The sequence below is a fragment of the Caretta caretta genome, chromosome 1, assembly GCF_965140235.1.
Source record: "Caretta caretta isolate rCarCar2 chromosome 1, rCarCar1.hap1, whole genome shotgun sequence".
Lineage (NCBI taxonomy): Eukaryota > Metazoa > Chordata > Testudines > Cheloniidae > Caretta > Caretta caretta.
In genome coordinates this window covers 194,142,230-194,154,787 of record NC_134206.1, presented here as the reverse complement: position 1 = coordinate 194,154,787, position 12,558 = coordinate 194,142,230, and the positions used below count along the sequence as shown (strand labels likewise).

The 12,558-nt window shown below is 44.1% G+C and overlaps 1 protein-coding gene across 1 annotated transcript in view; it reads right to left on the bottom strand.

Moving 5' to 3' along the window:
- The window catches only part of MORC1 (MORC family CW-type zinc finger 1), a 96,397-nt gene extending 93,569 nt beyond the window's left edge, over positions 1–2,828 (bottom strand). Inside the window, exon 1 of the mRNA XM_048839400.2 lies at positions 2,758–2,828. Within this exon, the coding sequence (XP_048695357.2) occupies positions 2,758–2,828 (71 nt within the window). The remainder of the gene's footprint in view (positions 1–2,757) is intronic.
- Between the last annotated feature and the right edge of the window lie 9,730 nt (positions 2,829–12,558).

Here is a 12,558-nt window from a genome sequence, read left to right as displayed (position 1 = left end):
GGTCTCACAACAGTGTCTCTCCATTTTCTATTCTATCTCCTCCAGGACTTAGGATTCAATTTCATATTTTCAGAGAGTTCAAGGTCAGCACAGACCACTAGATCATCTAGGCCAATGGATTTCAACCTATGGTCTGCAGACCCCTGCGGGTGGGGTGTAGACTATATCTAAGATTCCCAAAGGAGTCCGCACCTCCATTCAAAATTTTTTAGGGACCCACCAATGAAAAAAAGGATGAAAACACTGATTTACGCTGACTTCCTGTATATCACAGACCATTAAATTACACCACATATCCCACACTGAGCCCAATAACTTTAGTTAAACTAAGCACTTTAGTCCTCAAGCATCTGAACTGTTCTGTGCCATAAGTAGAGAACAGGAGAGACTGGGGCGCTACCTACGCCAAAGACCCCTGCAATGACAAGGAACTGATTAGATAAGATATGTCTAGATGATCCCAACAGCAATCTATTCCCCTTGCTGCGGAGGAAGGTGAAAACCTCCAAGGTCCTTACCAATGTGACCCATAGATAGCAATCCGTCAGACCCTGATCATGTGATCAAGATCCACCACCCAGACATCGAATACACAGGATTCCTTGTACCAGCTCAGGAGCACTAGACCCATTCATGGTCCTATCTCCAGCTGTGGCCAATCTGTGCGTCTGCCACCCCTCCTGCCCCAACAATACATCTGGCCAATTGTGCATCCGGGGATAAAAACGTGCACATAAGGATCAATTCATCCCATATTCAGCAACAGCAGGTGATTTAAGCTACAGAAGCTGGAGGATGGGAGCCAGATTAACAGAATGCCACCGCCTTTGATTAACTGACTCAAAGGCAAGTGGCATTCTCCACAGAATTAGGGATTTAGCTCAACTGTGTCAATTACAACTGTGCTGTAAATCACACCAACAGCTGATAATGCCCACTGCTGCCTACAAGAATACTAATGGTGCTGTTCATGGTGCTCTAGTAACAGAACTTGTCAGACTTTTCATTTTAACACTGTATTTTCAAGTTTTATTATAGGGAAATATATGTATAAGAGAGACATTTTAGGTTAAAGCTTGTCCTCAAAATTCTATACTCCCAATGAAGAACTTTTGGCAGAGCATTATTCTAACTTTAAAAGAGCATCTGAAATTCAAGTATTGTTTATTTGTACATCTCAAACTTCTGAGCTACAAAAATGAAACATGACAGCAACACCAGAAACTCTTGACAGAGGGTTTAAACTCTGCTCTTTCATGTAAGGAACAACACCCTTCAATTCCCACCCAAAAGGTTATTTAAGTGGTAATAAAAATAATTACTTCTTGTTCTAACTAAACTACTTTTACTTTGCACACATATTCCAGCAACTGTGCAGCCACACCAGTGCAAGCAGTAACGTAAGTGCTCAACTAGACAGAGCCCAAGCCCTTTTAGAAAGAGAGTTTTTTAAGCCACCTGAGCACTATGTACAACAGTGCTTATGTTATTGTTGGCACAAAGGCGGGAAAAATGTGTGTAGCATTTTCTAGTGAAGATGCAGCCTGGGACACCAATAGGCTACTCTTACTTAACCCATTCAAGAGTGTACTAGAAAAGACTAGCTGCCAGTGTGTAACACTGTTGCCTATGTCTCAGCAAGATTAGAAGACAATAGTTAAGACAACAGCAGCCAGTCTACACTAGTTCGTGACCTGTGCTGATTCCGTCTCCTGCAGGCAGCGGCGATGGCTGCAACTGCCACTAGAGCTGCAGTGGTGGTGCCGTCGTGGGAGACAAAATACGCAGGAAAAGAAAGCACCTCAGACAGGAACACATCACAGGCTTCTTAACATTTTCCAGATTTCTTCAGCTTTTTGTGCAAAGACCAGCTAACTTTTCCTCCTCACAACCAACTTTTATTGAACTCTGAAAGCTACAGCCAAATGGACTGAGCATAGCCCTGGGAGTCAGAGGGGTATAGTTCTGTTACTAATTTAACTATGAAATTGATGTATGCCCCTTGGACAAGTCATTCAATCCAAATTACCTTAAATGCTTGCTATTTGCGGGTGCTTAGATGCTGGCAACTCCCCTTGCCTTCAGCTACTGATGCTCGAAGCTTCAGGAAAAGAACAAACCTGCACCCCGGGGCAGAGAATTAAGTACCCAGAAGTAGCAAATGTTTTTGAAAATATACGCTTTAACCCTCGTGCCTCGGTTTCCCTACCTGAGAAATGACATACCTACCCTTTTAAAGCTCTTTGAGATCAAAAGATGCAAGCACTTTAAAAGCAGTCCTTAACAGACTTGGTGGAGCCAGTAGAGGTCTATTTTAAAAGACCTTCCCTATGTTGTTGAAAGGGAATTGCCAGCGCTTGGGTAGGAACTGTTTTTTTCAACCACAGATGGAAAGGTCCCCTTGGAAAGCGAGGTGGACCAGGTAAGGGGCTTGGGCCGGAGGGGGAGTGGGGCGGGTTGAGTATTATCCTGCTAAGGAGAATAGACCCTTTATTTGGGAGGGAAGCGTGTGTATGGCTCAGCAGCCCAAGCACACACCGAGGGGTCGCGGGGATACGGCCCCTTTCCGCTGCCTGAGCCTGGAAGCACAGGGCATATGCACCCACCCCGCTACCCAGCTGCTCGTGCCGTCTGCCACTGCTGCTGCCCCCAGCGCCGCGGTCTTCCCACCCGCAGTGCCCCACGCTGCGGTGACCAGGGCGGGGGCGGGCAGCAGGCACGGCGGGAGCCGCACACTCGCCGCGAAGAGCCACTCACGAGTTAGCGTGGAGATAGTCCAGCCTCAGCTCCGCCCTGCGCAGAGCCCCGTAGCGCCCACCCGCGGCCATCGCCGACCGAGCCCGCGCGGCTGGGACAGGCCGCCCCCCAGCGGCCGCACGGGGCTGGGAGCGGGCGCTCGGGGCGGTGCCTTTGGTGCGCGGGAGGCGGCCCCTGGCGGCGGCAGCGCGCAACGCAACGGCAGCGCCTGCGCGGGGGCGAAGGGAGCGGAGCGCTCTGCTCCCCTGGGGCAGGAGCCCGGGCCGAGCCGCGTTCTGCAAGCCAGAGACCGGCCAATTGCAATAGGAAAGGGGAAATCCCCTGCTAAAGAGAGAGGGCGGAGCTGAACTCCACTCACACGCTTAGGGAGAGTGGGGGAGCTAATAAGGGGCAGGGGGTGACCCAGGCAAACTGCCTCCCATGGGCACCTACAGAACCCCCACAGGACCCACTGCCTCATCCCCTTGCATCCCCCTAACCACCCAGAACCCTGCACGTCCCACCTCTCTCAGGCACCCACCAGCCTGCCTCCTGCAGCCCCAAACATCCTACAAAAGGCTTTTTTTCCCGCTCTCCTGGGCGTAAAAGCTCACCTTACATGATCACTCTGGTTACAGTGTGTATGGTAACACCCATTGTTTCATGTTCTCTGTGTATATAAATCTCCCCACTGTATTTTCCACTGAATGCATCTGATGAAGTGAGCTGTAGCTCACGAAAGCTTATGCTCAAATAAATTTGTTAGTCTCTAAATTGTCACAAGTCTTTCTCTTCTTCTCCCCTTAGTCCCTTGCATCCTTCCAGAACCCATCAGCCCTCCTCAGGCATTGATCACTCCCCGTCCTTTTACAGAGCCCCTGGCACCACCCATAACATAGTCTCCTACACAAAGCCTCTGGCCCATCCTTCAGTCATGCAGCACTCATAATGCTGCCACAGAACCTCTTTTTTCAGCCCCACTCGCAGTTAATCTAAAATGTTTCAGCCTTAAATCTTGTCACAGTATATTTAAAAGGAGGAATTGTTTGCAGTAGAACAGTTAGAATTGTCCTTGTAAATAAAAGGACCTATCTTTTCATCCATGCAGAAGGAAGAAAAACCCTGTATTTATTTTATTTAACATTCAATTTAATGTTTTTAAAATGCCAAGGAACGGCTTCAGTAGCTTTTCTAAGGTTTATCACATCTGTCAAAGTAATTTTTCTTTTTAGCTTTATATTTTTGGATTTTTATTTCAAATGGCATAACAACATTCAAAAGTAGGGCATTTAAAACAGATTTCACTACAATTTGAATAAAACCAATATTGAAGAATTCCGGGTCACAGTGGTGTAGTTCATATGTTACCCATGTGTTCCAAAAAATAAGAAAAAGAAACAAGGAGAGAGGAAGTCTTTCATTAAAACGTGTTCTTGCCAACAATTCTGTGAAGCTTTACCAAACAGTCTGTGAGGCTTTACCAAACATCAAAACAATGCAATCCAATGCACTTAAGATTTGTTGTTGATTATACTTCTGCTGTTTATGCAAATATGAAGGGACTACTCCTGTTGAAGTCAGTGACTTCAATAGCAGTGGAGTCATGCATAAAACCTAGAAAGTAGCATGGAGGTGGGGTGTCTTTGTACCAAGTGATGATGGTGAGCAACAGAAAACAAATCACCGAATTGACCACATGGGCTAAGTGATTTGTTTGTGCCATGGGGACTTATTTTGGCCACTGTTCTCTCTAAGCTGTGCGAGTGTGCGTGCATACACAGATCCTAAACCCCACACACACGGCGAAACACCGTGCACACAAAAATTTGCACAGAAGCACAATTTGCACAGAAGAAATTTTTTGCACACACGGCCTGTCAAAAATTAGAGGGAACATTGATCATGGCAATTGGCAATGCTGTTCAAGTATATTATGGCATTGACAAAAGGAGACATATTGCACAAATTTTCACATAGGGCTGAAGAGCGAGCCTGCCCTGCACTTACTCCACAGGGGAAGCTCCTGTCCTGTGGGGCTGGGCCCAGCTCCCCACTTTGCACATTTTGTCATGGCACAAGGGGTCATATGGCACTGTGACCCCATATGCCATGTTTCAATGCCACTCACTCAAATCTGGCCCAGGGAAGGACAGCCACACCACACCTGAAAGGTGCTGTGACCCCATGCACCAGGTTGCAACGCCCAGAGTGGGGAGATGGGCCCAGCTTCATGGGATAGGAGCCACGGCTGTGGGATAAGTGCAGGCTGGCCTCGCTCTCCAGCCCACCACCAGTCTCTCCCACTGCTTAGCTATACACAGAGCACAGGATATAACAGGGATCGGCAATCTTCGGCACACGGCCCACCAGGGTAAGCCCCCTGGCACGCCAGGCTGGTTTGTTTACCTGCTGCATCCGCAGGTTCGGCGGACTGTGGCTCCCATTGGCCGTGGTTCACCACTCCAGGCCAATGGGGGCTGCGGGAAGGGCGGCCAGCATATCCCTCAGCCCACGCCACTTCCCGCAGCCCCCATTGCCCTGGAGTAGCAAACCGCGGCCAGTGGGAGCTAAGATTAGCTGAACCTGCGGATGCAGCAGGTAAACAAACCGGCCCAGCCTGCCAGGGGGCTTACCCTGGCAGGCTGCATGCCAAAGGTTGCCGATCCCTGGGATCTAAGGTTGCTGCCCCAAGGATCTTACAATCTTGTGATCAGAAGAAAACAGAGACACATAAAGGGCAGCTGACTGTTACACCCCCACCCCTTCACCTCATTTGAAGAGGATTCATAAAAATGGAAAGCGCTGTGAGCACAGAAGAGGAAGCTCAAAGCATGGAGGTGATATAAGCATCTCAGGATAGCAAGAACTTTGAGCTGCGGTTTAGTGGGTGGAGCACTGTTGGCAAAAAACACAAAGCTCCTGCTGCCAACGACTTCAGTGTTTTTTAAATTGCTTTGAAGATGAAAATTGCTACTATAATATATATAAAACCCCAAGGATTATTAATGTACTTAATGTCAAGAACCTGTCTCACTTGAAATTCTATTTCTAGTCCAGCCTGAAGCAAGTCTACTTGACAAGATGTGAAAAAAATTCTGCCAGCACCCAACAACACATCCAGTGCTAAGGCTCTCAACGTTAACACCATTTCAATCAATCCGTTGTTAGTAATGTTGGAAATTTTTTTCACAGGTTTCCCTGGTGTAGACAAGGGATTCAAAGTGGAATTTGAAGATTCCAAGTGGAATCTACAGGTATCTCCAAGTTCAGGGCAAGATTCTGCAATGTGCTGGGTGCTCTGTTGGCACTGAATCCCCAATTGGTATCAACATGCTCCTTTTAAGTCAGTGGCAAAGCAGCACCCCACTTCAATTGTGCAGGAGGGCACACAACACGTCACAAGATCAAGCTCTCAAAACTAATTTTAAAAAAGGGTGGATAACTCTAACATTGCTGTAGTATGCTGCGAGCCCCACAATGTGGATTTTTATTTTATTCTCTTCTTGTACAATTTGATATTGGATCCTATTTATTTGAATGCTTAAACAGTGATTGGAAATGTGGGTTTGGTGAAAAAGGGGAAAATAAAACAAACAGGTCATAAGTGTGGGGCATTTATTGGGATTGCATATACCTGGCTGTTTACAGTACAAACTGGACAGTCTGACTGAGCCAAATGACTATTGATTTTCCTGTTGAGGCGCTCCAACTCTTCAATTCACAGCAGCAGAATCTGAACATGAAAACAAAAGATAAAGTCAATTTTCATTTGGAAGATGGATTAGCATCAAACATTCATTTTCATTCTTATGGGTCATGTTTTCCAAACATGCTCAGCGACTTGGGGTGTGTCAAATATTCAGTGCCCAAATGGGAACATCTTAAAAGTGCTAAAATTTAGGGTGTGGAGTGCCCACCCCAAGCAGGCCCTTTAAAGATTCAAGCTTTAACAACCCTTCCAATGCACTCACATAAAATAGTTATTTGATTTATTCCTTTTATGCACCATCCATATATTGCTTATTTTCCTGATGGTAAGCACCGATGGGTAGGGAGTGACTTATTTGTATTTGCACAGCGCTGCCCCCCACATCCAGTTTGGGGCCTCTGGTTGCTACTCTAACAAATCAACACAACATTACATGGTGCATTTTTACCCCCGCTATTCTCTTGGTGTTTCCTGGTTCCACAAATGAGTAAGTAGTGCCCTTTAATTAGTAGTTCATCCTCATGAGCACTGTTTGTTCTTTTTACATTTTAGTTTAATTTATAATAATTATAGTTGGTTTTAAATGCTAATAAGAACTGAACTTGATGTGCCTCTCTGGTTTCCACACTGCAGCAGTCTTTGTGCTGCGTCCCCTCCTTTCAACAATGAATGTGGGCTGCTGTAGTGTAGAAGATGGACAGAGTGTAAAATTAAGCTGATCTTAAAAGAACAGCTGTCTCCTCAGTGCATGTCTCTAGAGCCCTTAACTGCCGAAGGAAGACTAAGCTCCTCAGTTATAAGAAAAGGAGTACTTGTGGCACCTTAGAGACTAACCAATTTATTTGAGCATAAGCTTTCGTGAGCTACAGCTCACTTTATCGGATGCATACTGTGGAAAGTGTAGATCTTATTATATACACACAAAAAGCATGAAAAAATACCTCCTCCCACCCCACTTTCCTGCTGGTAATAGCTTATCTAAAGTGATCGCTCTCCTTACAATGTGTATGATAATCAAGGTGGGCCATTTCCAGCACAAATCCAGGTTTTCTCACCCCCCCAAACATTCATAAACCAGTCAGAGAACACTTCAATCTCTCTAGTCACGCGATTACAGACATGAAAGTCGCTATTTTACAACAAAAAAACTTCAAATCCAGACTCCAAACTGCTGAATTGGAATTCATTTGCAAATTGGATACTATTAACTTAGGCTTGACTAGAGACTGGGAGTGGCTTAGTCATTATGCAAGGTAGCCTATTTCCCCTTGTTTTTTCCTACCCCCCCCCCCAGATGTTCTTGTTAAACCCTGGATTTGTGCTGGAAATGGCCCACCTTGATTATCATACACAATGATAATCATGATGATAATGAGAGTGGTCACTTTGGATAAGCTATTACCAGCAGGAGAGTGAGTTTGTGTGTGTGTGGGGAAGGGGGGGCGGTGGTGAGAAAACCTGGATTTGTGCTGGAAATGGCCCACCTTGATTATCATACACATTGTAAGGAGAGTGATCACTTTAGATAAGCTATTACCAGCAGGAGAGTGGGGTGGGAGGAGGTATTTTTTCATGCTTTTTGTGTGTATATAAGATCTTCTACACTTTCCACAGTATGCATCCGATGAAGTGAGCTGTGGCTCACGAAAGCTTATGCTCAAATAAATTGGTTAGTCCCTAAGGTGCCACAAGTACTCCTTTTCTTTTTGCGAATACAGACTAACACGGCTGTTACTCTGAAACTCCTCAGTTATGAACATAGTGTGCCCATATGCCCATCTCTTCCCCAACACAGAGGGTTGCACTCATGGATCCTGACCAGAGCGACTTAGAACATGGTGGGAGAAGTGAAGATCTGCCTATGCCACATTTCCCTTTTCTGCGTGGCAGAAAACCTGCTACAGGGACATTATATCCAAGTTGAAAGGACATAGGGTTGGTCAGATTTTGGTAGCTGTCTCCCACCTCCCCACCCACCCACAGGCACAGAGAGTATACTCAAGCATTGAAAGCAGGAGCTGGGCTATCTAGCAAGCCCTGTGAGGGCAGCAGAGCTGATCTGTAATTTCAGGTTTAGAGGGGGAATGAAACAGTTTATTTTGATATTGTTTTAAACGTTAGAGTTGGGTTAAACATGCAGATGACTTAAAAACAGCCAGATTCAACCGGTCCTTTTCTCATCCCTCAGCTGAAGGCTGGGAAAGTTATGGATCCAGTGGCAGCCTATAACATATGTCTCTGCTCCAGTCTTCCAGCAAAAGATAATGAAGCCAAGACGCGAGTGGTCTGATTCTCTATTGCAAGCCACCGTGTGTCATTATGTATACCGGAGAAAAATGAGGGCAGAGTGACTATAAAAAACTACTAAACCAGCAAAGCAGTATTTATATTCACTTGGCATTGGTGAAAGTGACTGCAAAGTAATGCAGAAATAGGTCTGATATTTCCAATGGGAAAAAACAAGCAGATTTTTTTTTTGGAAGAGATCAACAATTTTGAGCCATAGTTATATATCATAAGAATTCAGTACAGGGCAAAAATAGTTTCTTTTGCAAGTCACCTTTAAGACTGCCATTTCTCCCAGGAAGATAGCAGAAAAAGGATGAGACAACTCTACAGTTAGTGTTGTTTATAGAACCTTAGCAAGACAATTACTTGATTTGGGTTCCACCCTCTGCCCAACACTCATTACAACTATGAGTGGTTTTTGCTTATGATACAGTATACATTTTCTAATCTTAATTCTTTAAGTTTTCCATTTAGGCCCAGAAGTTGGGGTGAAAATGCTGTTCTGACTGGGCAAATCAAAAACTATGACTACTCAAAGTAAGTGGGCTAACCTAAAATGTGACACTATTCTCAGTTCTAGAAGCTATAAAATGAAACCATGCACATAAATGGTTCAACCTCACCATGATAAACACTTAATGGTATGAAAATAGCTTCTTTCTGTGATGCACTTTAAAAGTGTCATGCTTTTCAAGCAGGAGCCAATGCTAGTCCTGTTAGCTATCATTCACAATAAACGATCACCGTAGCTCTTAATTTGATCCTAGGCATAGCATACACGCTCATCCATTTATACTGTCGCCTGAGAAAAATAGGGAATAATGAGCTCCCATGTTACGTGCTATAGGAGATCTTTGAAAGCAGATAAGCCATCAGTATGCATTTAAACATTCTAGACACACTGAGGGTTGCTTCTAAGGGCTTGTCTTCATTGCAGTGTTAGATCAAGATAGAACTTGAGTATTGGCCCCAGTCTGACTCCTGCCCACACATAAGAATCTCTAGCTTGAGTTAAGTGGTGCTTTAAGCTCATACTAGATGGCCCATCAGGGGGCTGTTGAAGCTCAAGTGCTGCTGAGTTAGTAAGCTACAGTCAACTTGAGTTCTGGAAGACTCCCAACACCTTCCCAAAATTCCCAATTCAAGGGTATTTGTTCTATTTTTCCCCTGCCTTAAAACTGGAAGTTCTCCACACAGTATCAATACCTGACTTCGATGGTTGGAGCCCATCTTGCACATGGTTGTCTGTCTCGTAGCATTTGTTCTAGCTCTGCTATTGCATTTGTTCAGTAAGATGGCAACTAGAAGGGGGGACACTTCTAGCCAGTGTGTGCTAGCTTGGGTCAGGCTGACGCTCAGCTGCTTGTTCAGTTTTGCCATGGCTGTTATGGTTAGGGGTGGGGGATATGACAAAAGAAGCTGGTCATTCCTCGTGTTGAACCAATCTGTACAAGGAAATGTGTGGGGGAGGTGGGCAAACTAAGACTACGATAGGCTTCATATTTGTGAATCACAGATGGAAATCAAGTACGTTGTCATGCAGATCATTTGCAGATGATATTGGATAGGGTCACAAATTACTGCTGGAGTCAATGAGGATGAAACTGAGAACAGCCGAAAAAAGTGCCAGGAACTAAGATCTATGACATGGACAAATTGAAAGAGCCAAGTAGTAGGAAAGAATAGAAAGAAGCCACAAAGAAAAACATCACTTCTTTGATGAAAGAAGACATGGACATAGAAGAGATATGAAATCATATAAAAATGGGATTATGAGAGTGGCTGAATAAGCAATGGAATGAATGTTTCGAAGAGCTGTACAACATGCAGAACACAAGTAGATGAAAAGAACCTGGAGAAGTTTTTCAGAACAAACAAGGGAGAGCCAGAATTCTTACAAGTAGTAAGAATCTCCATAGACAGTTTGAAAAAGAAAAAAGGCGCTGGGAAGTGAGAACATAACCACAAAGCTGCTGCAAGCAAGTGAGGAACACATGCTAAAGGTGATGCATGAGCTATTCAACAACATTTACAAACAAGAGCAAGGGCTTAGCAAATGGGGGAAAGCAATAATAGCACTAATCTTAGGGGAGAGGGGGAAATGAAGACAAGAGCAAGTGTAAAAACTACACTGGAATCACCTTATGGCATGTGCTGCGAAGAGCATTCATCAAGACATTGCAGAGGAGAAGGAAGAGGGATTTGGAAGCAGTGGCTGCAGAAGAACAGGCCAGATTTAGACTAGGACGAAATACAATAGATCAGCTATTTGTGATAAGACCGATCTTGGAGAAGTACACAGACTACAATCAAGCTTGCTAAAACAACTTTATAGACTTCAAACAACTTTTTGGTTGCATTGGGCAGAAAGGTTGTGGCAACTTTTGAGATTGTATGGCATCCTCAAGAAACTGATTAAACTAATAGAAAACATATACAGTATGCCAATGAGTGTGGTTAGAGTATACAGGAAGTTGATGAAAGGATGATGACTGTAGGAGTGAGACAAGGATGCATGCTAGCACCAGATTTGCTCAACTTTGTACTGGAAGTAGTAATGGCTAAAGCACTGAGAGATGAAATGAACATAAGAATATAAGAATGGCCCTACTGGGTCAGACCAGGGGTCCATCTAGCTCAGTATTTATCTAGTTCTTTTTTGAACCCTATTATGGTCTTAGCCTTCACAACATCCTTTGGCAAGGAGTTCCACAGGTTGACTGTGCATTGTGTGAAGAAATACTTCCTTTTATTTGTTTTAAACCTGCTACCTATTAATTCCATTTGGTGACTCCTAGTTCTTGTGTTATGAGAAGTAGTAAACAACACTTCCTTATCTACTTTCTCTATACCAGTCATGATTTTATAGATCTCAATCATATCTCCCCTTAGCCGTCTCTTTTCCAAGCTGAAAAGTCCCAGTCTTATTAATCTCTCCTCATATAGAAGCCGTTCCATACCCCTAATAATTTTTGTTGCCCTTTTGTGAATCTTTTCCAATTCTAATATATCTTTTTTGAGATGGGGTGACCACATCTGCACACAGTATTCAAGATGTGGGCATACCATGGATTTATATAGAGGCAACATGATATTTTCTGTCCTATTATCTATCCCTTTCTTAATTATTCCCAGTATTCTGTTCGCTTTTTTGACTGCCGCTGCACATTCAGTGGATGTTTTCAGAAAACTATCAATAATGACTCCAAGATCTCTTTCTTGAGTGGTAACAGCTAATTTAGACCCCATCATTTTATATGTATATAGTTGGGATTATAATAATAATCCCAACTATATACATATAGTAATGCTTTCTAATGTGCATTACTTTGCATTTGTCAACACTGAATTTCATCTGCCATTTTGTTGCCCAGTCACCCAGTTTTGAGAGATCCTTTTGTAACTCTTCACAGTCTGCCTGGGTCTTAACTATCTTTAGTTATTTTGTATCATCTGCAAATTTTGCCACCTCACTGTTTATCCCTTTTTCCAAATCATTTATGAATATGTTGAATAGGACTGGTCCTAGAACAGACCCCTGGGGGACACCACTATTTACCTCTCTCCACTCTGAAAACTGACCATTTATATCTACACTTTGTTTTGTATCTTTTAACCAGTTACCAATCCAAATGGAAGGAGTCATGCTATGTGGGAGGGCAGTGACTAACCATAGTTTCACAGATGATATTGACCTCTTAGCACTGACCAAAGAGGCTCCACAGAGAGTAACTAACAAGGAAAACCAGGAAGGCCACCCCAGTGGCTGGTCAGGGAACCAAGGCCTGTTCACTTCTTTGGGCTCCAGCCCACAGACCCTTAAA